Here is a 25876-nt window from a genome sequence, read left to right as displayed (position 1 = left end):
GTAAAACATCCATGGATTTCCAAAAATAATAACAATAATTTCTTTCCAATTATTTCATAATTTTTTCTTTTCAATTTTCTCTCCCTTTAGATTTTTTTACTTGAGAATAAGAAGTTTAATTAATGTGTGTGAAAATTATTTTTCATTTAAAAGAAAATAAACAACGATTGTTTTAGTCTAATCTTACCTCAACACATAGGGTTGAATTGGTCCAAAAGTCTTTGGATATATACTACTTTTAAATATAGTAAAAACTAAAATATTAGTAAAATATTATCGTAGATTGTGATATTATTATTATATATAATGATAGTAGTCTATTTTAATTTATCGTAGATTGTGATATTTGCTATATTTGTAAATGTTTTTTTAAAAAATTTGTCATTTAAAATATTTTTTCTATATATAGGAATCTTTGTTTTCAAATTTTGGTTTTAATTTAAAAGCAATAATAAAATGGAGACGACAAAATCTATAATATCTATCGACTTAATTTTTAAAAACTAAAAATCAAATGGTCACTAAACAAGAGCTAAGAAAATTCGATCATAGCGGTTTAATTTATTTATTAAAAATTTCACATAATCTCTATATACCAAAATCAAGTAAAACGCAAGAGCTAAACTCAGTTTAATCAAACTAAATAAAGATGAATTTTTATTGAAATAATAAATTTTACCTCAAAATGCTCAACCTTAACATAAATTTCGAGCGTTTAAATTATTAATTTTAACATAGAGATGAAGATTAACATTATAATTAATCATTTTGATTATTCATTTCAACGACGATTGATACAACTAATTCTTTCATAGTTTCTTTAAGGGGTGACTAAGAGGGAGTTTGGACTCTCGGAATAGAATTGGAATACATTGAAATGCGTTAATTTGAAATAAATTCATATTTATGAATTGAGTGTTTCAAACACAAATTGTAGTATAAAACTCATTATTCTCATCAATTTTCAATAATCGAAGATTATTTATCATCGTTTTCACGTTTTACAAATTGACTTTATATTATTCATTGTTTAGGATAGAGCTGGAAGATAACATAATCATTAAAATGAGAATTTCATTCTCATTATGATATTGATATTTTATTATTACTGAGAGCACTAATGCATGAGAAACAAAGGTCACGTTTTACAATTGCATGCATACAATATGGAAACAAAGGTTACGTTGAAATCATATGTGATCAACAATAACAATGACAGACATTTTTATCAGTAAGTTGTTTGCAGAATCCACCTTTCTCACAACCAGCAATGCAATGAAGCCAACACTTTCCATCACTTGCATCGTCTACTCCTGGCTCGCATGATCCCAACTCAGGATGATTGTTGCAACACAATTGTGCATTCGTATTCTTGCTCCCTGCAGTCATTAACATATCCATTCATTTTAGGGTTACATTATTTTCAAACCTAGCTAGCTAGAATGATCTCGATAGACTAATATATGTGTATATTTATTTGTATCGTAATAGACACACATAGATCTATCACAGAGAAAAAGATTAAGTAAGGAGAGACCTGAATACAAGACGAGGAAGGTGATGAAGACCCAACCAAAAATTGCTCCTAGTTTTGCCATTTTTCTCTTTCAACTGTGTGTTATACAAAATTATAAACTTTGTTGGAATAATAATGTATATGGTAAATACGAAAGAAGATCATAAGGTCTCTATTTTTATAGGCACAATTATATGCAAAATGCATTAAATTATAATACATATTATATTTTTGTAAATAAATTAGAATATATATATTTTCCTTTAAAAGCTTGCATGCATTAAACATAGATTTGAAATTCTTTTGGGAATATATTCTCCAAATTATCAAAAGTTAAATGGGAAGTATCATATTAGAGGTTAGACTTAATACATCATTTCCATTTTTACATACGATCAAATTAAAGTAAGTGAAATTTTGAATTAGATTTGACTTAATAATTCCATATATATTATATATTCTTAAGTTGGTAACCTTGTGTTATATTATAATGTCATAATTTCATTTCCATTTCTATTAATTCCATTGCAATTTTGTATATAAATGGTAATATCATGCATACATATAAAGTAATTTCAAATCTCATAGAAGATACCATCTTAGATCATCCATCAACTCTAAAAATGTTAAGCTAGTTAAAAAGTGAAGACAAATTTAAATATAATATTGAACCATTTTATCATCCGATATATGAAATTATAGAAGAGTTGGATATATATATATATATATATATAAACACAACCTTAGTATAAATTCTTGTGTGTGCAACTAAAGTTGATTGATATTAGTATATATATATATTGACACATAAATATAACGTTACATTTCTTTCATATATTAGATATATATTTTCTAGAACCGATCAACAGAACATCGCTGAAAGAGAAATGCATATGGAAATTGCATATTATAATAAGAGGGTAATTATTGGTGAAGTTAATCAACAATAGCAATGGCAGACATGGCCATTTCTTCCAACATGCTTGCAAAATCCTCCCTTAGTACATCCAGAAATGCAGAAACTCCAACACTTTCCATTGCCTCCTGGACTGTCATCTACTCCAGGCTTACACCTCCCTAAACTTGGATGATTGTTGCAGCACATTTGAGCAGCATTTGCATTTAAACTTCCTGTAATCATCATAATAATATATATATAGTACCGCATAATTTTAATAGAATGAAATAAAAAAGGATATATACATGTTTGAATAAATATCTCTTGACGGTAAATAAGTCGTTGGGAGATTAGTCGTCCCATAGTTCGTTTGGTGGAAGTAACGCCCAACGGTTGACGTATTCTTGCGCACTTGTATAAGGCGTTGGGAATTTGTATTCCCCACGTACCGCCGGGAGTTTTTAGTATCTCCCGACGGCTTCCCTTGTACTATCGGGAAAATGCTTGTCGAAGGGTTTCCCCAACGACCATTCATTCGTTGGGACTTCATATGTCGACACTCTTTTGGGCATTTTTTTTGGTGATTTTGTACGTCAGAACATGTGCCTTTTTTTTTTTTTGTAATGACTCATGAATATGTAACTTTTATTTGTAAATTTCTTTTGATCCGAAATAAATTTTCAATATAGACTCAATTAGTTCTTTTATCAAAAGATATTTGCAAGATAACATGTTCGCACTTGAAATTAACAAATAGTAAAAGAAAAGAATTTCAATATTAAACTCAATTAAAGCGTAGAAAAGTTAAACCTGAATAAAAGATCAAAAAGGCAACGAGGACACAAGATATGACTCCAACTTTAGCCATATTGTTTTAGTGGAATGTAGAAATAATTGTTAACGTATATGATGAATTAACAATGGTTGATGGTGTGTGTTTTTATACTAAAATTTGTTTGTTGTACACATAACCAACTTTTTGTTATACGATAAACTACTTCCTTTGTGTTGTGGTCGTTGTTTGTTTTTTTTAGGTGGTTAATTATTTTGTTGTAATTACTAAAATTTGTTGTCAATGCCGATGTGTTTTAAAAGAATGAAATAAATATCCTTAGGGTTAAATTTAGACAGGACAAAATAAGCTAAAAGGCTAAGAAATGACGTTTTTAGATGTCAAATCGATAATTATTTATTTCACACTACTGTCACGTCTTAATTATTTGTTACCATTACCGTTATGAAAGTTGAGGGTTTAGATAATTGATATATTTGTGAAAGCAAGTTTAGGGTTTAAATTGATACCAACCCAAAAGTTTAGACTTTAAATTAATATAATTATTTGTAAATGATCTAATTAAATTGATATACAATCTCATAGTTCAAGATGTAAACTGATATTTGCAGTCTTAAATAAAATAAAAATTAATTCGAAATGAGCGTATATAAGATTTGTTCATGTGTTGAGTTGAGATATTTTTTAACTTATTGAATTATTCGAATCGTAAAATTTTCTCTTATTTTTTTATTAAACAATGAACTCAACCTAATTAATATTTGAATTAAGTTGGTTCGAATTATTAGATTTTTTGTTTAAAAAGAAAAGTAAAATGTTTCATATGTAAAACATCCATGAATTTCCAGAAAATAAGAAGAAGAAGAAGAATTTCTTTCCAATTTCATTTTTTTTTTCAATTTTCTTTCCCTTTCGAACTTTTTACTTGAGAATTAGAAGTTTAATTAATGTGTTTAAAATTATTTTTTTATTTAAAAGAAAATAAACAATGATTGTTTTAGTCTAATCTCACCTCAACGCATAGGGTTGAATCGGTCCAAACAAATAAAATCTTTCGATATATATTGTTTCTAAATATAATAAAATAAACCAAAATATTTATGAATCATTAGCAAAATATTATCGTCTGTCCATGATGCACCGTGATAGATCAAGATAGACTATATAAAGATAGTAGTCTATTTTAGATTGTGATATTTGCTATATTTATAAATATTTTTAAAATGTTTTGTTTTTTAAAATATTTTTTTCTATATGTGTGTCTATAAGCTTGATTTTTAAAAACAAAAATAAAAAAAATCCAAATGGCCGCTAGGAATCTTAGTTTTCAAATTTTGGTTTTAATTTAATTAAAAACAATATATTATAGAACGACGACGACAAAACATATAAACTAACATATTGAAGTAATGTTTGTCGACTTATTTTTCAAAAACTAAAAATAAAATAGTCACCAAACAAGAGCTAAGAAAACCCGACCATATTTGTTTAATTTATTCACTAATAATCTCCATATGCCAAAAACAAGTAAAACTCAAGAGTTAAACTCGATTTGATAAACTAAATAAAGATGAATTTTTATTAAAACAATAAATTCGAGCTCAAGATGTTCAACCAAACATAGTTTTTTTATTACATTACATTATATTCTATTTCAATGCAATTTCAGGGTCCAAATTATTCATTTTGACATAGAGAGGAAGATTAACATTATAATTAATCATTTTGATTATCCATTTCAACGAGGATTGATGCAACTTATTCTTTCATAATTTCGTTTAAGGGCCGCTAAGAGGTGTTTGAACCCTCCGAGTAGAATTGGAATCTATTGAAATGTGTTAATCGGATATAATTTAGATTTATGAATCGAGTGTTTCAAACACAAATCGTAATATAAAACTCATTATTCTAATCAAACATTAGTTTTCAATAGTTAAAAATTATTTTTCATCGTTTTCACGTTTTACGACCGGTGTTATATATATTATTCATTATTTAGGACGATAGAGATGGAAGATAACATAACCATTAAAATGGTCATTTCATTCTCATCATGTTACTGATATTTTATGATTATTGAGAGCATATTAATCTGTATGACATTATTGCATACAATATGGTGAAACAAAGGTTGAAATCATATGTAATCAACAATAACAATGACAGACGTTCTTATTACTAAGTTGTTTGCAGAATCCACCTTTCTCACAACCAGCAATGCAATGAAGCCAACACTTTCCATCACTTGCATCGTCTACTCCTGGCTCGCATGATCCCAACTCAGGATGATTGTTGCAACACAATTGTGCATTCGTATTCTTGCTCCCTGCATTCATTAACATATCCATTCATTTTAGGGTTACATTATTTTCAAACCTAGCTAGCTAGAATGATCTCGATAGACTAATATATGTATATATTTATTTGTATCGTAATAGACACACATAGTAGCCTATCATTGTCTATCTCAGAGAAAAAGATTAAGTAAGGAGAGACCTGAATACAAGACGAGGAAGGTGATGAAGATCCAACCAAAAATTGCTCCTGATTTTGCCATTTTTCTCTTTCAACTGTGTGTTATACAAAATTATAAACTTTGTTGGAATAATAATGTATATTGTAAATACAAAAGAAGATCATAAGGTCTCTATTTTTATAGGCACAATTATATGCAAAAATGCATTAAATTATAATACATATTATATTTTTGTAAATAAATTAGAATATATATATTTTCCTTTAAAAGCTTGCATGCATTAAACATAGATTTGAAATTCTTTTGGGAATATATTCTCCAAATTATCAAAATTTAAATGGGAAGTATCATATTAGAGGTTAGACTTATACATCGATCATTTCCATTTTTACGTACGATCAAATTAAATTAGATTTGACTTAATAATTCCATGTATTATATATTCTTAAGTTGGTAATTCCACTGCAATTTTGTATATAAATGGTAATATCATGCACATACATAAAGTAATTTCAAATCTTACCATCTTAGATCAACCATCAACTTTAAAAAAGTTAAGCTAGTTAAAAAGTGAAGATAAATTTAAATATATATATGAAATTATAGATCAAGATCAGTTGGATATACACAACCGTAGTATAAATTCTTGTGTGTGTGCAACGACTAAAGTTTATTGGTATTAGTATATATTGACACATAAATATAACGTCACATTTCTTTCATATTAGATATATGTTTTTTAGAACTGATCAACAGAACATTGTTGAAAGAGAAATGCATGGAAATTACATATTATAAGAGGGTAGATTAGTGGTGAAAGTAATCAACAATAGCAATGGCAGACATGGCCATTTCTTCCAACATGCTTGCAAAATCCTCCCTTAGTACATCCAGAAATGCAGAAACTCCAACACTTTCCATTGCCTCCTGGACTGTCATCTACTCCAGGCTTACACCTCCCTAAACTTGGATGATTGTTGCAGCACATTTGAGCAGCATTTGCATTTAAACTTCCTGTAATCATCGTAATAATATATATATAGTACCACCCAATTTTAATAGAATGAAATAAAAAAAGTATATACACATGTTTGAATAAATATCTCTTGATGGTAAATAAGTCGTCCCATAGTTCGTTTGATGGAGGTAACTCCCGACGGTGGTATTCTCGCCCACTTGTATAAGGCGTTGGGAATTCGTTTTCCCCCGTGTACTGTCGAGAGCTTTTAGTATCTCCCAACGGCTCCCCTTGTACCATCGGGAAATCGCTTCCCAAAGTGTTTTCCCCGACGAGCATTCATTTTCGTCGGAATCACTTCATATGTCGACACTCTTTTAGGCATTTTCCGACGATTTTGCACGTCAGATATGTGCCCTTTTTTTTTTTTGGTAATCACTCATGAATATGCTAACTTTTATTTGTAAATTTCTTTTGACCCGAAATAAAATTTATCGATATAGTCTCGATTAGTTCTTTTATCAAAAGATAAATTACAGGAAAATACATCACACCTGAAACAATTGTAAGAAAATCATTGATATCAAACTCAATTAAAGTAGAAAGGTTAAACGAACCTGAATAAAAGACGATCAGAAAGACAATGAGGACACAAGATATAACTCCAACTTTAGCCATTGTTTCAGTAGAATGTTGAAATAATTCTTAATGGTATAATGAATTTACAATGGTTGATGGGGTGTGTTTTTATACTTAAAATTTGTTTGTTGTACACAAAAACAAACTTTTGTTATATGATAGCTCACTACTTCCTTTTTGTCGTGGTTGTTATTTGTTTTTTTAGGTGGTTAATTATTTTGTTGTAATTACTAAAATTTGTCATCGCCGAAGTTGTTTTAAAAGAATTTAATAAATATTTTTAGCAGGTAATTAAATTTAGAAATGCGTGTAACGATCGACGTTTTTAGATAATCAATAATCATTTATTTCACACCAATGTTACCCTTATTTGTTACCGTTACCGTTATTATTATTGTTATTATATTGTTAAAACTTAAAAAATTCAATTTTGAAATCTTTATTGTTACCTTTATCGATACCGATCCGTTGATCCTCAGAGATAAAAATAACTACGATAACAGTAACAGTAAACACGATGAAAAAATACACTTACGTTTGCAATATAATCTAAGTTCATAAAATATTGATCCAGCAATAATGAAATTTTATTACCATTAGTTATACTTGGCATTGCATACATGAAAACAAAGGGTTGAAACGAAAGCAAATACATGAAAAGATCAGCAATAACAATGGCAGACATGTTTCCTCCCAACTCGTTTACAGAATCCACCCTTCTCACAACCACCAATGCAACGACGCCAACACCTTCCATCAGTTGCATCGTCTACTCCTGGCCAGCAAGCTCCCCACTCAGGATGATTGATGCAGCACAGTTGTGCATTTGTGTTCAAACTCCCTGTAATAGGTTACAATCCATTAATGTTAGAGAGAAATACCCATATGATCAGATATCAGTTTTAGAATGATGAAACATGTTTGTTAATTAGAGATCGTCACAGTTTTCGTAATTTTCTCGATCCTTTTTGTTTTAGCAGAAAATATCATGCAAGTGTTCAAACACATACTTTTACGACGATACGTTGAAATGTCTTAAATACAAAAGTTAAACCTGAATAGAAGGCAAGAAAGACGACGAGGACCCAAGAAATAACTCCCACTTTAACCATTGTTTTAGTAGAAAATATAGAAATAATTCTTAATATGTAATGAATTTATGATGGTCGATCTCTTTTTTGTTTGAAGCGTCTGATGAACGCCCAGCCCCAAACTTATCAACTCTTTTTGTGTATTCTACTTTGTGATTTTGATTACAATATTTCAATTCAATTTATATATTGAATTGGTATGAGCATAACTCATACCACAATTAAACACAATATTTTAAATCCTATATTTAATGAATGAGAAACGTTTACTAAATTAAATTTAACATTTTAACTCATACCCTTTAATTTTTTCAACTCTCATAAATTAATTCACATATAACTTATTTATTTAATTTTGATTTTTATGGTGGATTGTTTTTAGTTCTTTTTTTCCCGGGTGATTAATTATTTTGTTTGTAACTAAAGCGTTTTTCATCAACTAAAGTGTTTTTTAAAAAGCGTGAAATGAATCAACAATGTTAGGGTTAAATTTAGATCGGACAAAATTAAGCCAAAAACTAAAAGAAGTTTAATATAAATGTCGGACATTATTTTAGATGTCAAATCGATAATTATTTATTTCGCACCAATATCATGTCGAACGGAAGTTAAGTATATATAGATTAAAATCGAATCCGACGTGAAAAGATCAAAGTTGAACAACAATATATAGGGCTTGGAATTGAAAGATTGAAATTGTAACTTAATGCCTAAAAGTTCTCTAATTACATCAATAATCTCATTAATTTGAATCTCAGTACTGATCTTATTCATAATATCATTAATTCATTCTTATTGTAGAAAGCAATGCATTTGCATGCATGGCATTGCATGCAATACACACAGAAACAAAGGGGGGTGGTTGAAATGATGAAAAGCCAAAGTAGTACATGACGTACGAGAATCAGCAGTAACAATGACAGACATGTTTAAACCTAAGTTTTTTACAGAATCCACCTTTCTCACACCCAGCAATGCAATGAAGCCAACACTTCCCATCATAATCATCGTCTACTCCTGGCTTGCATGATCCCAACTCAGGATGATTGTTGCAACACAATTGTGCATTTGTATTCATACTCCCTGCCATTGCAATTGTGATAAACTATCGTTGTTAGATGATATATATATATACGTATGATGATTTAGAAGATTAATAATTTGAAGGTTGATGGAGAGGAGAGAATTAAGTTAGATGATCATCACCTGCATGTAGAACAAGGAAGGCAACAAAGACCCAACTGAGAATTGCTCCTAACTTTGCCATTTGGATATATAATTTGTATGTTATAATTTTGTTGATACAAATGAATATGATTTGGGTCTCTTTTTATAGGGATATAATATGATTATTTTTAATACAAATATTGCATATAAAATTCATATATATCTTGTGTAATAAATTAATTACAAGACTTCGTCCTTTAAAAGCTAAGTTTAATTAATTAATTTGGAATTTTAACTGGATTGTTTCTCTTTTGGAATTCTCACAATTTTTATAAGTAAATTAATCTAATGGAATTGTTAATCTTTGTGTTTTTCATTTCCATATCCATATTCTTATTTTTATTGCAAATTATGCATATATACATATCAAAGTAATTTATGAATTGGATTTGACATGAATTCCATATATCTATATATACTATCATACTATATTAAGGGGGGAGAGAGTGGATGAATGTGTTTAATTACATTTTTCTTAAATGACTATTTTGTCCTCCTTCTATTCTTAGAGCACGACTTTTCTAATTGGTGTATATTGAAACCAATATTAGAACAGTAGAGGTGAAACTTTATGTCGACGAAACATAACTCATTGAGTTGTTGTGGTTACCCATTAGATTCTTCAATTCAATCTTTGGAACAACGACTCTTTGAGTTTAAGTATAATTTGTTGATTGTTTTTGTATCAAAGGTTACGCATTCGTTCATGTATGGATGTATGATCTATATAAAAGGCAACATCTGTTGAATTAAGGTTGTCATTCATATCATCACTTTAACAAAAAAAAAAATAGATTTATTATATGGGAAAGAAGTAGTAAAACAAAGTCAAATAAATACATTTTATATCAACAAAAGGACTATTTTTGATGTAGTTGATGTTACATTTGGAATCATTGTATCCGTTACTAATATTATTAAATTGGTAACGGTTTGTCATAAGTTACAATTTTGTTTCCATTTTCAACAAGAAAGAAAAAATTGCACACACTGTAAACTACAATGCATCATATTGAATTATATGTCATATCTCTAAAAGAATATTTAAAATAGAAAATAAAAAAATGGTTATGTTACAAATTTGAGGCTTTGATTTTTAAAATATGATTTAAATTATGATAAATAAATTAGATTTGATATAGATGGTAAGAAATTTATAATATATAGTTATTTGTCGGTAAGGATAGGAAATAAAAAAAAATTATGTACATAAATAAGAATAACATTTCGATTAAATTTGCCATAATTTGATTAGAGATAAATAGAAGATGATGAAATATTTTTCGATCCTTTAATTTGTATATTAGTAAAATGAAAGAAAAATAATTCTATCAAAATTATAAACGTGAAATTTTAAGATTTATTCAACTCAGGTAGATTTTCACGAAAGTATATATCAATAGAAATGTCAATCGATGGATTTTTCTAGAAAAATTAAGAAAGCTTTCTTAAAATTGAAAGAAACCTAAAATAAGTTGAAACTAGTAGATAAATATTATTCGATGATTTTTAAACAAGTTAAGATATTTATTGTTTATATTACATTTAAAGGCGCGACAAATTGTTTGTTTTTGTATTTTTTATGTATCTTTCTCTAACACATTGAAAATGTCGATTTTCTCTTACATTTCAACACAAGTTTAAAGCTATGCTTCAAATAATGTTTAAATTTTCATATATCCATTATAGCATCTAGTTGAGAAGTAAAAACAGTAAATAACGGACAAAGATGTATACAACGGTATATTTGTAAATATTTCTCAATACAGACTTACGAGAGCGTCAATAACTTGCCACATAGACTATTCTCAACTTGGGAATAACGCTAATGACGAACTACTTAAGTTATGCTCAAATTTACAACAGAAGCGATATCCAACCAAGGAGAGAATAGAAGCTATACAATTATTCTAACTTCAAAGATATATATACTATATATACCAATCCCTCCTTTGACAATTTGTAAAAGATGGACACACATATAATGACACTAAAAATCTCTACTACCTCAAGAGGCGTCCTAGAAAAGTACATACAAGAGCCACCATGTAGAGATACAAAACAGGAAAGCCAACTTGAACTCTGTTGAGCTCTTTCTTCCTCAACTCTGACTGAAAATTTAGAAAATGCATAGACGTTAGGAATTTGAAATTCAAAAAACAAATCGTACAGTTCGACAAATTTGCAGCTGTAAAACTAGAACAGATAATCAGATTGCCAATCAGATGTCTAATTTAGCAAGAATCCAACAAAAAATGGCTCCAAAATCTCGACATGGATGAAACAAACTGTCCTCGATTTTACTATAGTATTTCATGGTTCAACTTCTAATTCAGTCTTTGAAGTTTTAAATGTTTCGGTTATGCATCTGAAATGGACTTTGAAACTGTTAGTTTATATTAATACCATTTGACTAAATGACAGGGAAAAAAGTGCGCATCTAGTTGAAGCAATGTAACATCAAATCCCTTTAATAGAGTATGACACTTGTTTTCTCCTATTATACAGTCCCTTAGTCCTTTGTGTACCATATTCTGCTATTGCAGCCAAAATTTTATCCACTAAACATCACTCATTCACTAAATTTGAAACCCCCGATCCGATTTCTTCAATAGAAGAACACTGAAAGAAGGTGTTGGGATACCTCTAACAAGAACCCTTTAGAAAAATAAAGAATACCGTGAACACTAAACAATAGAAATATGTATTTGCAATATCACTCAATAAACTGCAATATATCATAGTCTTCCGAGGGAGCTACTTTCTCCCAAATTCCCCGTTGGAAATTACTATCGAATTTTTCAAACCTTTTCTTTCAACCCCACTCCCTCTATTGATGACTAAAAGCCCTAACAAACTTACTAGTTATGCCCTTGCTAATGATAATACTAATAATTTTTATGTTTCCTAACTAGGGGTATAAACTTTCTTCAGATATACTTTCATGATAAAACATAGGCAAGAATAGACGGCATCAGTCTTATGATGGTGATAAGAACTATACGTTCAAGAAGGAAATAGAATGGTACAGAAAATTACGAAATTCTCCTGCAAGAATTTGGTTTCTTGGATGCTTATTTGCTTCTCCTCCTTTAACTTTGAAATGGCATTTTGAGCCTGTAAATAAAGTTTATCAATACACATTACCGTTTATCAGAACTTTCTCAGTTAATTAACAGTAAAAAGAGGTTTTTGGACAGTTTTTCCACTTCATAATAATGGAGCAATATTTGTATGGAAGACTGACCTGACAGAGCTTTAACTCAAGCTCACTGAGCTTTAACTTCAACTCCTCGAGATGCTTTATCATTTCTGCATTGTCCTCATTGCTATCTATGAAGTTGTTGGCCAAACTTGCTGGTTCTGGCTCCTTTTCAACGACATCTCTAGGCTCCGTCTTATTGTCAGGAACCTGGTCAATATGCAAGACAACCAAAATTTTGTGACTTCGACAAGCAAAGAAAAATGGTTATAGCTAGAGTGGAAGAGATATGCATATCATCACAGATTCAACAAAACATTTAGCTATTTTCATGAGGCAAATTTCTATGGTTGCACAATTTGCATGTTCTAAGCTTCCAATGTGTTCTCAGAAACACTCTCTGACGATTGCTTATCTCAGTATCCTAATCAACTTGAGATAAAAGTAAATGTATTTTAAATCAAGCATACAGAAAGGGCATGTGTTGAGAAAATACATGGTTTTTGTTTAAAGGTTCCTGGTCTACAATCTCCTCTACTGCTTTACATAGATTATTTGATGCTTCATCAACTGGGGTAAACACTGGAGAAATGGATGGGGTAACAAGGATTACACCCAACTTCTGTTCTTCTATGTACTTCCCACCTTCTTTCACAAACTGAAATTTAAGAAAAAAAAATGTTAAATTCCAAAACAAATAGCCAATTATGAATAAAATACTAGTAGAACCATTTACCAAGCTAGAGATTATATCCCCATCAGTTGTATCAGCAGGAACTACAGTGCTCTGGATTAAGAACTTGTCTTTGCATAGCATATCAGGTGGGGCCAGCTGTTGTCCTTGCATCCTAACTAAATTAAGAACCACATTACAAAATTTGGAAAGCAAGAAATGTTATAGGCAAGTGCAGGACATGAAAAGAAAGAGAGAAAGAGATAATGAAAGAATGAGAGCAATATGACAAGACTGAGGATAGCCCATGATTATTGCAAGCACTTGAGCCAATCATTGTGTAAGGTGTCGATCTTACTATATATTCATAAACAGAGGAAAGTTAACCCTTGAGGTGATAAAAAATCTCCCAGCCGATTAGAGAGGTTGAGTAATCTCTCCTTCCCTCCTCTCTTGCAACAGAAAATTCAAGCATAGAAAGAAACATTTCCTCTCGCCCGGACGTATACATAGCCCACATTTCTTAGTGGACACCTCTTCTGGCATTTCCTATTCTTCATTAAGTAACGAACTTGTAGAGAGTAATTTCCTCTTACTTCCCCTTCTAGAATATTGTTTCGTGATTGAAAGCCTCAGACATTGATGTTAAAATAAATAGATTAAGATAAGACAGGTTCACCAAATAGACTACAACATGAAATGGAAGCATAGAAAAAAATGATGATAAAGCTAATCAAGCAAAGGTGCTAGAAGCAGAAGAATGTAGCTACGAAGGGGCCTCATTAAAGCTATTTAAGATAAGAGATCACTCATGACTACAACTTATCAGCATCTAGAAATAAATATATCACCCATACATCCTCTCTTCCCCTCATGAAACAAACATGAGAGAAAATATAAAGCCTTAACTAGTCAAAAGTAAATACCCGTGAATCCACGAGTTGAGTTTGGCTCGATGATTCCAACCTTTGGTCGGACAAAGTACTTCTTTGGGGATGTGATCTTAACCTGAAAAAAGAATCTTTGTCCATTACCTTGCATGCAACAAAACATGCTATCTCAACATAATGAATCATAAATCAAATCAGTTTGATTTTTGTTTTTGAGAAGTACAAGAGAGAAAAAATGAAAAAAGGACAGAGGAAAATTGGTAACCCATACCTTAAAAGCAACATGGTCTACTGTCTTATTTGTTAGCTGAATTGAGCACAAGCTATCTTTATTTAGTTCAACTGGCGGCCATACAAGAAAACTATGAACAGTATTAGTTCTAATTTGGAAAAGGGAGTGAATGATAAATTGAAGTGGAAAATAAATCCAAAGTACACAATCTTCTAAGAGCAAATGAGAAAATACGTTCAGAAAAGCATATACGACACTTCATTTGAGGTACCTTAGCACATAAAATCCCTAGCAGACAATAAGAAAAGTATCATACATCAAACCTTCTGCTGGGGTTAACTTTAAGTTCTAAGAAACATTATTTTAATAAGCACTTCCAGGAAAAAGCACAAATGTGGAGTTTAATATCGTTTTTAGAAGAGTAAAAAGTACTTTTAACTAATTAAAAATCCTTCTGGCGACTGATCAAGTCAAAAGTGCTTTTAAAATTTTTTAAAATACAGAAAAGTTTGTTTGCTTCAAAAGTAAGCACTTAATTAGTGTTCATTATCAAAATTGTTTTTAAAAATGTGTTGCACCTAAAAGCATTAGGTCCAAAACACATTTCAAACCTAAATCAAAGTGCTCCACCAATTACTACTATTTAAGTATTTTTCAAAATTATATAAGCCATCTTTTCCTATCTATACAACATAAATGAAAGAATTAAAAAAAAAAAAGTATTAAAACAAAACCCAAACAAGTAAATCACTTTGCTTTTGCCACAAAAGATCAAACGGTTCATAGGAAGAAACGAGATCAGCAACTAATCTCCTAATGTCTCCACAGATAATCAATGAACAGCTCATTGAAAACAACAAAACGAAAGTCTAAAAGAGCGAAAATAATTCATTCTGTTGACTTACAAATGAACTTCAATTCCCGAGGATGAATTTCCAAAAGTCTCGTCTCCATATTTCACTTAAATTGAAAACTAATTCACTCAGGTATTTGACCAAACAGTTGTCCTGCACAATCGAATTACAAAAGAGAAGAAGAAAGATTAAAGCAGAGACTTTTGGGGATTAGTGCATAAAAGAAAAGACACAAATCAAACATAATCATAGAAACCCAGATTAAACAAAATAACAGAAGACATGAATCCATATACAAACAAAGAAAAACCCAATTAAATTATTCAAACCCATCCCAACGACTTCTACAATAAACAATCGCTAACATACAATACAGCTCTAATGTGTACAAAAACTCACAAATTACAAACAACAAGAAATTTCTCACAATGTTTATTTCAGTATTCTGACAACGATCACACAGTGAATTCGCCCAAAAGTTGAAGAAAAGAAGAAAGTGGGGGATTAGTAGATGAATTGGGTCAGCATCTCAAAACCCATATGAAGAAAACAGAGTACAGTGTACATAGCACAAAGTTATAGGAATATTCTGATTAACAAAAGAAAAAGAAAAAGCAGAGAACGGAGTTTCATCATAGAACCCAAAGGCGTAAAGGATTGGAATTGGGAATCAGAAACGAATACAGAAAAGTAGAGAAGGAATTAAAGCGATTAGCAAAAAGATTCTCTTTTTCCTTTGTTGAATTGATTGTGCATGTCAAGATGTAAATGGTAATCAGGACTTAGTTACTCGTCATAAAAGAGTTTATTATAAAACATGATTTGTTAATACTTCCAAAAGAGTGATGAAGGTAAGTTACAAGTGAAGTTTGGAAATCAAAGTTAGGACCAAAAGGTGTAGAGGTCAAACAATGATTTAGTCTTATGATGCCCCATTTTCATTTTCACTTTCATTTTGAACAAAAATTGTTACCTCTATTGGAATCGAGCTCCCATCACCACTTAGGTTGAACAACTCAATGAATGAGTACTCACTTAGGATTAACTTTGATCTTGAAAGAATGGGAGTCAATCGAAAAATGAAGTTTAGCAAACAACGAATGAGGTAAAGAAGTAGAAGAGAGTGATACATGTGTTTATTGGTTCAACCAAATCCACTATGTGAATCACAGATAATTTTTTATTTTAGCAAGTACTTTGCAATAAAAATCAAAATTAACTATGAAGAACATGAACTCTCGATCTTACTCTATCTTTTTTCACACCACAACTCCTTGCAAAATAGAGCTTATAAGTCACTCTTACTCAAGAATAGAATTAGTCAAATAAATGTAATAAGGCTCAAATGACTAACCATAATTAAGTTAACTCAAGATACTTAACTCTAGTGGATGAGAAGATGCTACTAAAAATATGGGAATCAACAACAGAAAAAAAGAAAAGATTACCTCTAACTCACAATATCCCACAATTAACTTAAATTAGCCAACCCTAGCTAATTTGCCTTAGAAAACGCTCGACCATGCCTGAATAGGAATTCATTGTCATGAAGTATGTCGAGTTGCATGAAAGTATCAATTTTCAGCAAGCTAATATTTCCCTCTTCAATTGCATTACATACCTAATGAAATCGAAGATCAATATGATTTGATTGATCATGAAAAGTAAGGTTCTTGGACAATGCATAAGTGTTCAAAAACGGTCACAAAAGGATTATAATATTCATGTCAAGATCGATATTAAGATTTCAATTTTATCAATATATCAAACGATATATAAATAAAAATATTGATATCAACATATATTTGTTTAAGTTACAAAATTTATAAAGTTCATTTAGATCACTAAATAATAATTTGTTTTTACTGGAGGTAATCATTTGATTTAGTAAAGTGTCAAACCGAGCTCGACATCGATGAGTAAGAGTCAATCAGTCAGTTTTTGTTGGGTCGATCAGGTCAGTTAAACATTTAAAGATACTTTTTGAAAAAAATTTCTTTGGAACTTTTTGATATCTATACCGACCGACCCCTCTTGTTTTTCGACCAACCAACTTCAATTTGATCGACCAACTTGATTTTTCGATTTATCATACTCACCCTAATTTTTACTCTCAAACTAATAATGGATTTTGTTATTAGTATTTATATACGTATTTGACTAAATAAATGACATTTTTTTTCGACATTCAAAGCATTTATTTAAATTTTGAGTCATGAAAAATGTGAAAATTTCGATTTTACGACATGTCGTCCTTTAGTAGTTGAATCTAGACTGAGGGCGGAATCAAGGCAGTGACTCGATCGATCTTCTCTCATTCTCCATCTTGTTCTTGATTTCCTTCCCAATTCTATCGAAGTGAGCTTCTTCAGCTTTCTACAATTCCACTTTGGTCGAAGGTAAAAACACATGGGGAGAGAGGTAGCAGAGAGTTGCGTTGACAGTCTATTGACGGAAATGGTTTCCACTTATTGCCATCGATTCTACGCCAATAAGCCGGAGCTAGCCGCCCGTCGGATCGAGGCAATTGGTTATCAGGTTGGCCATCAGCTCTCCGAACGGTATTCCTTCAACCCCACTTTCTACCCATCTTTTTTTGTTGCTTAGATTTTGATTTCCAATGTTGGCTAATGGATCTCTGATTCAGTTTCCTAATTCTTTCATACTTTTTTCTGTTTTACTGAATGTATATGTTGGGAGATTTATATTTGAGCTTGGGAAGAACAATAGTTGGGACTAGAATTGAGGGTTAGAAGTGTTTCACCAACACCCCACCACATAGGAAAAGGAATTTTGTGTAATTGAAAACATCTATTCTATAATGAAAGCAGGAGGACAAAAAGTTGAATTTTTCAGGATAATAAAATCATATATTGACATGGACTAGTTTTTGGGATATGACAGATACTCCATAACCAAAACAGTATACATGACAATGGCTAGGCTCTAGAGTTACTTCTGATCATCGTTTGCAGTGCTTAGACGGCCATTTTGAAATGGGTTCTAACCCCCCCTTCAGATTTGAGAATATGTGCATTTTTCGTCCCTCTTTTAGAGCCTAGCTTATTTTACCCTTCTAATGTGCCGCAGAGGTAGAGGTCTTAGGAAAATGGGAAGGTTATTGTTTTTGGGTAAGCCTCACAGTTTGAGAGAGTCCCTTAATTCGAAATCGTGAAGTTTTTGGAGACTTGAAAATCAAGAAACTAGATTAACTAAATTGTAATACCATGATGGGTTGATTGGAAGAGGTGCTTTGAACAGAGAGAGGGAAGGTTATCTCTGAAAGTTGAGTTTGAAGAGGTGATTAATTGTGAAACTATCTGCTGGAGGCAAAACGCTAAATGTACATAGGCTTTGGAGGGTAACAACACTGCTTACCTCCATAGGGTTGACCACACAGAAAGTAATTGTTTTCATAAATTAGTAAAAAAGAAATAGAAAGAGAAAAACCCACTGGTCTGCAAAGATGGGAAACTATACGATAAGGAGACTGAAACGGGAGTTCTCTCTTTTTTATCTTCTCTTCATGGTTTGACTGTGGATTATCTCACCTAAGCCTTTCCTTGAGGGGCTCTCCCATCTCAAATGAACCCCAGCCTGATGGTTTCACTATGGCGTTTTTCTAGATAACTGGGGCTTATGATCTTTGGAAAGTGACTTTTGAGTTATATAAGCGAGGAGTGGTGGATAAGTCAATGAACAAAACTTTTTTCTCCTGTTTCCTAAGAAGGAAGAAATGTGAAGGATCTAGGAGTTTAGACCCAAGAAATGTGAAGGTTTAGAAGTTTAGACCCATGAGCATTCTCGCTTGGGTATATAAAATTCTAGCACACTATTGCATTGTTATTAACTAGATATGTCTTCAATAAATGTATGACTCCTATTGTTCAAAAGGATGAAATTGATTGGTTGATTCAAGTGATGTTGCAGGGGTCTGGGATTGAACAATTGTGTACTAGATTGTTTTCAAGCCTATTTTATTGATTCAGAGAATACTTACGTTTGTTGTTGGTTATAAGCTTTAAATTGCGTAATGATTTCGAACAAATATCTCATTTGAGTAGTAGATGAGTTGCTAGATGAACTGTATGCTGGCAATATCTTTTCCAAAACCAAGAAGTGTACCCCGATTAAGCTCTTACTAGAGGATATCCATAGTAATGCCGTGAAGGTTGAGTTAATATTCCCTTAACTTTGCAGTCTGTAATGGATAATGTCATTTGGCCCTTCTTACACGTTGTCTTGTTCTGGTTTATAGTGTCAAGTTGAAGGATCATTTGAGCTTCTTGCAGTAGTCTTCAGTGCTTCGGGACCATCAGTTAGTTACTAAAAAGTGTCAGCTTGCATTATCCCACGTCCTGTAGTTAGCCATGTAGTGCTAGCTTAACCATTGAAGTTGCTTCTAATCCTTTATACAATTGCTGCAAAGGACCAATGGTATGTACCCCAATAGTTTGGAGTTATGTGGGTTCTAGGCCAGTATGATAACTATCAAATCTTTTGTCAATTGTGAAATTGGGGGTGGCCACGGGTGTAATGTTAATGCAAGAATCTTACCCGACAAGAGGTATATGGTATGTGGTATACTAGATGTGAAGATGAAAGGAGGGGTGTGCAGGAACTCTCTAATCTTTCCCCAGAGACGTTTGTTTCCCTGTTTAGCTAGTAAAATATTCTGCTGGGAGTCTCAATACATTATGACTTAGCTTCCATTTCCATTCCCGTTTTATGGCTTCTTATTCATGGTACTTGACAACTAAATACTGCAACTTTACTGTTAAGCTTTGTTTTCAGGTATACGATGGAGCGGCCTCGGTTCACTGATCATCTTGAAGCAATCAAATTTATCTGCAAGGACTTCTGGTCTGAACTCTTCAAAAAGCAAATAGACAACTTGAAAACAAATCATAGAGTAAGATCAGAAGTCAAACCTAGAAGCAGCCGTTCTTTTTCTTGTGTACTGTGCTTGATCCTTCATGAACTTGACCTAAATATGGAAATTTGTTTTGATTCTCAGGGCACCTTTGTCTTGCAAGATAATCGATTCCGCTGGCTTACTCGCATGTCGGTGGATCCTCAAAATGAATCACAAGATAATTCTGCAGATGGTGAAAACAAGGCAGCTCAAGCAACAAGCATGCATCTATATTTCCCATGCGGAATCATTAGAGGTGCTCTTTCAAATTTGGGAATTCCTTGTGCGGTTTCTGCTGATATTTCAAATCTTCCAGCATGTAAGTAATCAAACTTCAATCATAATCCCCACTTTGCTTCTTTGTTCCAGAACTGAGAAAATGACCTGTTGAAACCACTTTGTTTTATGAAATAGGTTCATTTGTTGTTCGTATAAAGGCCTGATGAGAAGTGTATCAAAAAGTAGAGATTTTATCTTTGGGATATGAAGACATGATAGATCCTTAACACCACTCTCCAGTTGCAATCCTTTCTGTCCTGTTTCCTTTTTTGCTTTCTCTATTCCTCTATCTTCTCCTAGTTCATGAAACTCTTAGCACAAAAATCTGTTGGACAAACGTTTGTGTATGTATGAAAGTCAATAGCGATTTCTTTTCAGAATTTCATGACTGTAGAGATAGTTGAGGTTTATTTTATATTTTACCATTTGGGAGGATTGATTCATATGCTATGAATCTGTAATGATCACCTATCTGGATTGTTAAGGTTCTATGGGTTTCGAGATGATTAAAATATTGTAGGGTTGATCATTCATGAGATTGTTGTAGACATGTGTAAACCTATCTAAACAGTTATGGAGACAAAAAAAAAATTACTTTTTATTTTTTATCATGAGTTTACACAAGATGCACATTTTTAGGCACCTCACTCTCATCATTGTCATTAGCTATCTCCAAATACAACTAAGTATTTTCTTTATATTGTTGTCCATTCTTATATTTTGTACATGGTATATATGCAAATATTGAAATGGTTAATGATATATAATTATATTTATCTTCAACCACTAGCTTAAAACTTTTTGGTGAATTAGTGGTTTAATAGAAATGAATATAGAAGCTGTCCACCAAATTAGTATGAAGCAGATGAAAGACATTGATTTGAGGTCATGCATCCTAGGTTTTACTGATTGCATTACTCTTAGTTATTGTACAATTAAATGTTGCAGAGTGAAGTAAGTTGTTTCTTGGAATTGGTCCATTTGATTATAATTTCAGTGAAAAGATGATGCCATTTTCCAATAAATGAAATTTTCACTGGGCAGTAGTATACCACATTGCAACTAGTCTTGTGCTGGTTATCGATGTCAATATTGACTAATGTTTATCAAAAGTTTAGTTGGAAACATTGGCAGGCATGCACGAGGGAGTAACATTTTGACAAAATATTTAATACATCACAACGTTATTGCTTCTCAATAACCATCGATTTGAAATACCTATAGAAATTCTCTTATAAATAATGATGCAAATTTCTTTTCCACAATCTTGGCAACTGAAAGTGTAAAGTAAGTTATAGACTTTTTTTTTGGTAATCTAAAGAAGTCTGTTTTTCTACCATCTATTTCCTATTGCTTAACCTTTTTATTAATGTTTTTTCATAAGATCAACAAACTTATAACACACTCATATTTTCGAGTGCAGTAGTTGAATATGCACAAAAATAAATAGGATATTGACAAGTTTAGGAACCGTTTGGCTCACCAATTTTCTAAATTTGTCTCGATAACTCAACTTCAATAATAAACACTACTGAACTCAGTAATTTGTTCTTTTCATTTTTTATACTTTTTTACATTGTACCAAAAAAAACTCTACTCTTCCCACAAAATTGCAATCACTAAAACAAAATTGTTGATTTGTTTTTAAGATTAAGATTAATTAAATACGTTGTTGAAGTTCAAATGAGTCTACTACACAAGAAGTCAAGTGATAATTCAACAAGACAGATTAAAAGTGAAATTACTTAACCAACCATGGTGCGTTTTCGGCCTCTCTGACGCACTGTACACAAATCAAAGTCAAAACAAAAGAAGCAATGAATCATATGGAACGAAATTGATATATAAGTAGAAACAAAATACACGAAAAGGACAGAATCAATACCTTGAGCCAATTTGTTCGAGGTTGACGACCATTGCTTCGAAGTCTTCCGGTATGAAGCAAGAATTAACTCCATCTATGAAAATGTAGAACCATTCAAAGCATATTCAATTTCAGTTTCAATTCAACTCGATTTGCCAATAAGTAGTCATAAGATTTCAAGGACAAAACATATATAGGAGGCATTTGAAGCAGTGAGTTGGATATTATGTAGTCTATGGTTGTTATAGTTTGAAGATGGTTAGATTTTAGTAAACAATAAAACAGAGGGATTTCAAATGGTATTGCTGTAGTTAATCGTATGTTATTGTAGTTCAACACACCAACTATTATAATCGGAGGCTCAATCCCTGCTCACTCCACCCGACTGAATTTGAGCACAAAAACGGCTCATAAATGTCCAATTAGAGGCGAAAACAATAAGCAGTTACCACACATTGCAATGTTTCTTCCTAACTAAATGCATTACCTCATCGACCCTCATTCCTCATGTGTTTCTTCATATGACTATGATGAGCATTTTCAAAGACCACTTAAGTCGTATGATTTAAGAGGGAAAGTTTATATATTAGTGTTTTTCCCATGTCCTTTTACCGAGAAATCAGGCTTTCATTACTCATTAGGAAAACAAGAAAGCCAACGAGTGGCTCTACAAAATAACAGCCCAAAGGAGATCTAAATCTAACTCAAAATAAAAAAAATAAAGAAAAAGACTCCCGTCCAAAACAAGCAAGGCCAAGCCTAACAAGTAATTATAAAAGCCAAAAGTGAGGTTTCAGACATAGCATGGGACTAGACCTCCTCTCAATGTCTTTCCAATTCCCCCATCCCCAAGATTTTATTACTTCTCTCAAGCCATATATATCCCCATAACACAACACAATAACCAGCACTCTAGAGGATACTGCCCTTATCCATGGAGGAGACAACAAATTTTGTTTACAACGAGGCCAAGGGAAACCAACTTACCAAATTCCCACATGAAGAATGCAATGATAGCAGCGCTCGTTCCAACACATATAGATCAACAGCTTTGTCTTCTGGAATAGTTGAAGTGAAGCTCAGACCAAAATCAATAAGAACCTGAAAAGACAGTTGCCCTTATGACGGAGATTAATTAAAACAACTCTCTTTGAACATTATAATAACTAAATATGTAACTCACAAGTTCATTGGTACCACTCCTGATCAACATGTTTGATGTGGTCAGGTCACCATGAATTAAACCACCATCATGTAACTTCCCAATTGCAACACCAATCTGCATTGCAATGTCACTCAACCGTTTTGAATCACCACCATTTGACCCAATTTCAAGCAATATATCTTTCACAGAAGAACCTTCCACATACTCAAATGTCAGGGTATATAATATCGGGTCAACAGCATACAACACTGGTGTAGCTACTCCAAGTCGCCTAGCTTTTGTCATGCACCTTGCTTCCTAACATGAAGTTCCAGTCAAATATATGCAAGAAAATCTTTTGGCTAGTTATTTCTTTAATACTAAAGAGTGTTTGATTAGAAGAAAACAAACTGCATTCAATCGCTTGAGTGTAAGCTTGGAATCCAGTAATGGATGTCTATATTTCTTTGAGAACCGTTCCTTAACAATCGATCTCCTTCCAACGAAAGTAGACTCGAACACTCTCTACAAGATGAGAACAAAAGAAAACTAATTTACGAAAACCACAAAAATACTATCAAAAGACTTGTCCAACTAAAATTCCAGGGATGAGTTCGATATGACTTTTGAAAAACAGAAGCACTTTTTAAACTACTCAAATTTGGCTAGTGAAAAGTAATTTAGAAAAATCCAAACCGCTTAATTAGTGCTTATTTCAAAAGTTTTCAAAGAGAATACACGCTAATCTCTTTTAAAAATCATCTCATACTCATTGAACATCAAAGCAAAATATTCCATTATCCATAACCATCCCAATTCCAAAAAACATCCCAGACCAAAGAACAACAAGAGATTATAACTCACAGCTTCAGCTCCTTGCTTAACTAAAATGAGCGTGCCATCATTACTATCCGTCTTTATCTCCATAACTACGGAACACAGCAGCAGAAACCGCTCAGTAAATAAAAAAAAAAATCATAACAATACAATTCATGTAAGAAACTTCCAAATTATTAATTCCATGACAACAATGTAGAAATACAACAACAGCCATAAACACGAAACCCATATTCTAAATTTAAGTTAATCTCAAGTTTCAACGTGTAAATGCACTGATAATTTCAACAGAACAGCGAACAAATTGAAGTAAGGAATAACAGAGAACAATAAAACTGCCATATACAAAGATTAGTGAAGAAACCCATAAACAAAATTATGCTTTATGAACAAAAACTCACTCCAAATTTGGAGAAAAAAATTGGGTCACCTCAAATTGATGAATTACAACTATATTGGCTTCCAGATATGCTGGAAAAAAATCGCCTCGAGAAATTATAATCGATATGAAACTAGAGAAGAAGTTGGAAAGAAATTGAAGAGTTGAGATGACAAAATGAAGTGAAATGGAAGGCGCGGGTACTCGCCGGTTAAAAGATAGATTTTTGCTTCCAATTCTAAAATCATATTTTAATTAAGGTAGAACTATATAGACAGAATTGAAACGAAGAGGAAGGAGAAGAAGGTAAGACCATACCGGGTGTATGAAATGGAAGAGAGAGAGAGAGAGAGGGAGGGAAAGTGCGGCGGGAAAAAGTGGATTACGTCTCTCCCCCACTCTTCTTCCAGTTTTTCTCTACGAAATTCGGGTTCTTGCTCTGTGCTTGTGTGCGTTTCGTGTGTCTCTTCCTTCTTCTTGTCTCTTCAACCTCAAAGTTTTGTTCTCTTCCTCATTTTTACACTCTCATTCTTTTAGGCCCAACCCAAATTTCCAGATCTTTATATTCTCATTGGGCCGGGCCCAATTTCTAAATTATTCGGAATAGTTGTAATTATATTTAAAATTATTTATATATCAATTATAGACGTAAATATTGTTCAACTGATAAACCACAAAAGTCTATCACGGATATATTTGCAATATTTGAATTTTTTTTAAATATTGTTGCATACTTAATAATTATTTTAAAAATTGCTATATGTCATAATTACTTATTTTTTCGGACTTTCTAACCTACATGGGATGGATTGTATCCTATCGATTGGACTTTCTACAAATATAGTATGATACTTATATGGGTAACATTTTTTATAAGTAATAATTATGTAGCAATATTTTAAAAAATTTACAAATATAGCTAAGTCTATCGACTTCTATCGCCGATAGACTCTTGTGATCTATAGATGATAAAATTTTATCTTTAATAGACTTTGACAGTTTCTGGTAC

General features: G+C 31.9%; 3 protein-coding genes across 5 annotated transcripts; 1 reads left to right on the top strand and 2 right to left on the bottom strand.

The window, feature by feature from the left end:
- Positions 1–11315: 11315 nt before the first annotated feature.
- On the bottom strand, positions 11316–16207 carry LOC103492221 (vesicle-associated protein 1-3-like). Its single transcript, XM_008452507.3, has 9 exons — positions 15877–16207; positions 15501–15602; positions 14635–14705; positions 14400–14481; positions 13537–13652; positions 13297–13458; positions 12846–13010; positions 12638–12715; positions 11316–11709 (listed from the first exon to the last, which is right to left on the bottom strand). Exons 2-9 carry the CDS (start codon positions 15547–15549, stop codon positions 11602–11604), a joined length of 831 nt encoding a protein of 276 aa, XP_008450729.2. The 5' UTR covers positions 15550–15602; positions 15877–16207; the 3' UTR covers positions 11316–11601.
- Positions 16208–17652: 1445 nt separating this feature from the next.
- On the top strand, positions 17653–21251 carry LOC103492220 (uncharacterized). Of its 2 annotated transcripts, none has more exons than XM_008452506.3 (4): positions 17653–18010; positions 20244–20361; positions 20467–20683; positions 20779–21251. In XM_008452506.3, exons 1-4 carry the CDS (start codon positions 17859–17861, stop codon positions 20805–20807), a joined length of 516 nt encoding a protein of 171 aa, XP_008450728.1. In that variant the 5' UTR covers positions 17653–17858; the 3' UTR covers positions 20808–21251. The 2 variants fall into 2 exon arrangements, with proteins under 2 accessions (XP_008450728.1, XP_008450727.1); XM_008452505.3 differs by having other exon boundaries at positions 17684–18010; positions 20232–20361.
- A 1012-nt stretch (positions 21252–22263) lies between these two features.
- Positions 22264–25393, bottom strand: LOC103492219 (uncharacterized). Of its 2 annotated transcripts, XM_008452502.3 has the most exons (7): positions 25186–25393; positions 24516–24580; positions 24063–24176; positions 23691–23969; positions 23495–23608; positions 22529–22601; positions 22264–22426 (listed from the first exon to the last, which is right to left on the bottom strand). In XM_008452502.3, the coding sequence occupies exons 2-7, from the start codon at positions 24576–24578 to the stop codon at positions 22389–22391; spliced, it is 681 nt and encodes a 226-aa protein (XP_008450724.1). In that variant the 5' UTR covers positions 24579–24580; positions 25186–25393; the 3' UTR covers positions 22264–22388. The 2 variants fall into 2 exon arrangements, with proteins under 2 accessions (XP_008450724.1, XP_008450726.1); XM_008452504.3 differs by lacking the exon at positions 25186–25393 and having other exon boundaries at positions 23691–23965; positions 24516–24551.
- Between the last annotated feature and the right edge of the window lie 483 nt (positions 25394–25876).

This window comes from Cucumis melo, chromosome 2, assembly GCF_025177605.1.
Source record: "Cucumis melo cultivar AY chromosome 2, USDA_Cmelo_AY_1.0, whole genome shotgun sequence".
NCBI classification, from domain to species: Eukaryota; Viridiplantae; Streptophyta; class Magnoliopsida; order Cucurbitales; family Cucurbitaceae; genus Cucumis; species Cucumis melo.
The sequence above is the reverse complement of the archived record's forward strand: the minus strand, read 5'-3'. Positions and strand labels throughout refer to the sequence as shown.

Coding starts and splice junctions, on each gene's coding strand:
- LOC103492221 (XM_008452507.3), bottom strand. CDS start 15,549: ATGGAGACGAGACTTTTGGAAATTCATCCTCGGGAATTGAAGTTCATT. Junction 14,706..15,500: donor TCGGGAATTGAAGTTCATTT/GTAAGTCAACAG, acceptor TATGGCCGCCAG/TTGAACTAAATAAAGATAGC. Junction 13,653..14,399: donor CTCAACTCGTGGATTCACGG/GTATTTACTTTT, acceptor TTCTTAATTTAG/TTAGGATGCAAGGACAACAG.
- LOC103492220 (XM_008452505.3), top strand. CDS start 17,859: ATGGGGAGAGAGGTAGCAGAGAGTTGCGTTGACAGTCTATTGACGGAA. Junction 18,011..20,231: donor GGCCATCAGCTCTCCGAACG/GTATTCCTTCAA, acceptor TTTACTGTTAAG/CTTTGTTTTCAGGTATACGA. Junction 20,362..20,466: donor ACTTGAAAACAAATCATAGA/GTAAGATCAGAA, acceptor TTTGATTCTCAG/GGCACCTTTGTCTTGCAAGA.
- LOC103492219 (XM_008452502.3), bottom strand. CDS start 24,578: ATGGAGATAAAGACGGATAGTAATGATGGCACGCTCATTTTAGTTAAG. Junction 24,177..24,515: donor TTAAGCAAGGAGCTGAAGCT/GTGAGTTATAAT, acceptor CTCATCTTGTAG/AGAGTGTTCGAGTCTACTTT. Junction 22,427..22,528: donor CTCGAACAAATTGGCTCAAG/GTATTGATTCTG, acceptor ATTTGTGTACAG/TGCGTCAGAGAGGCCGAAAA.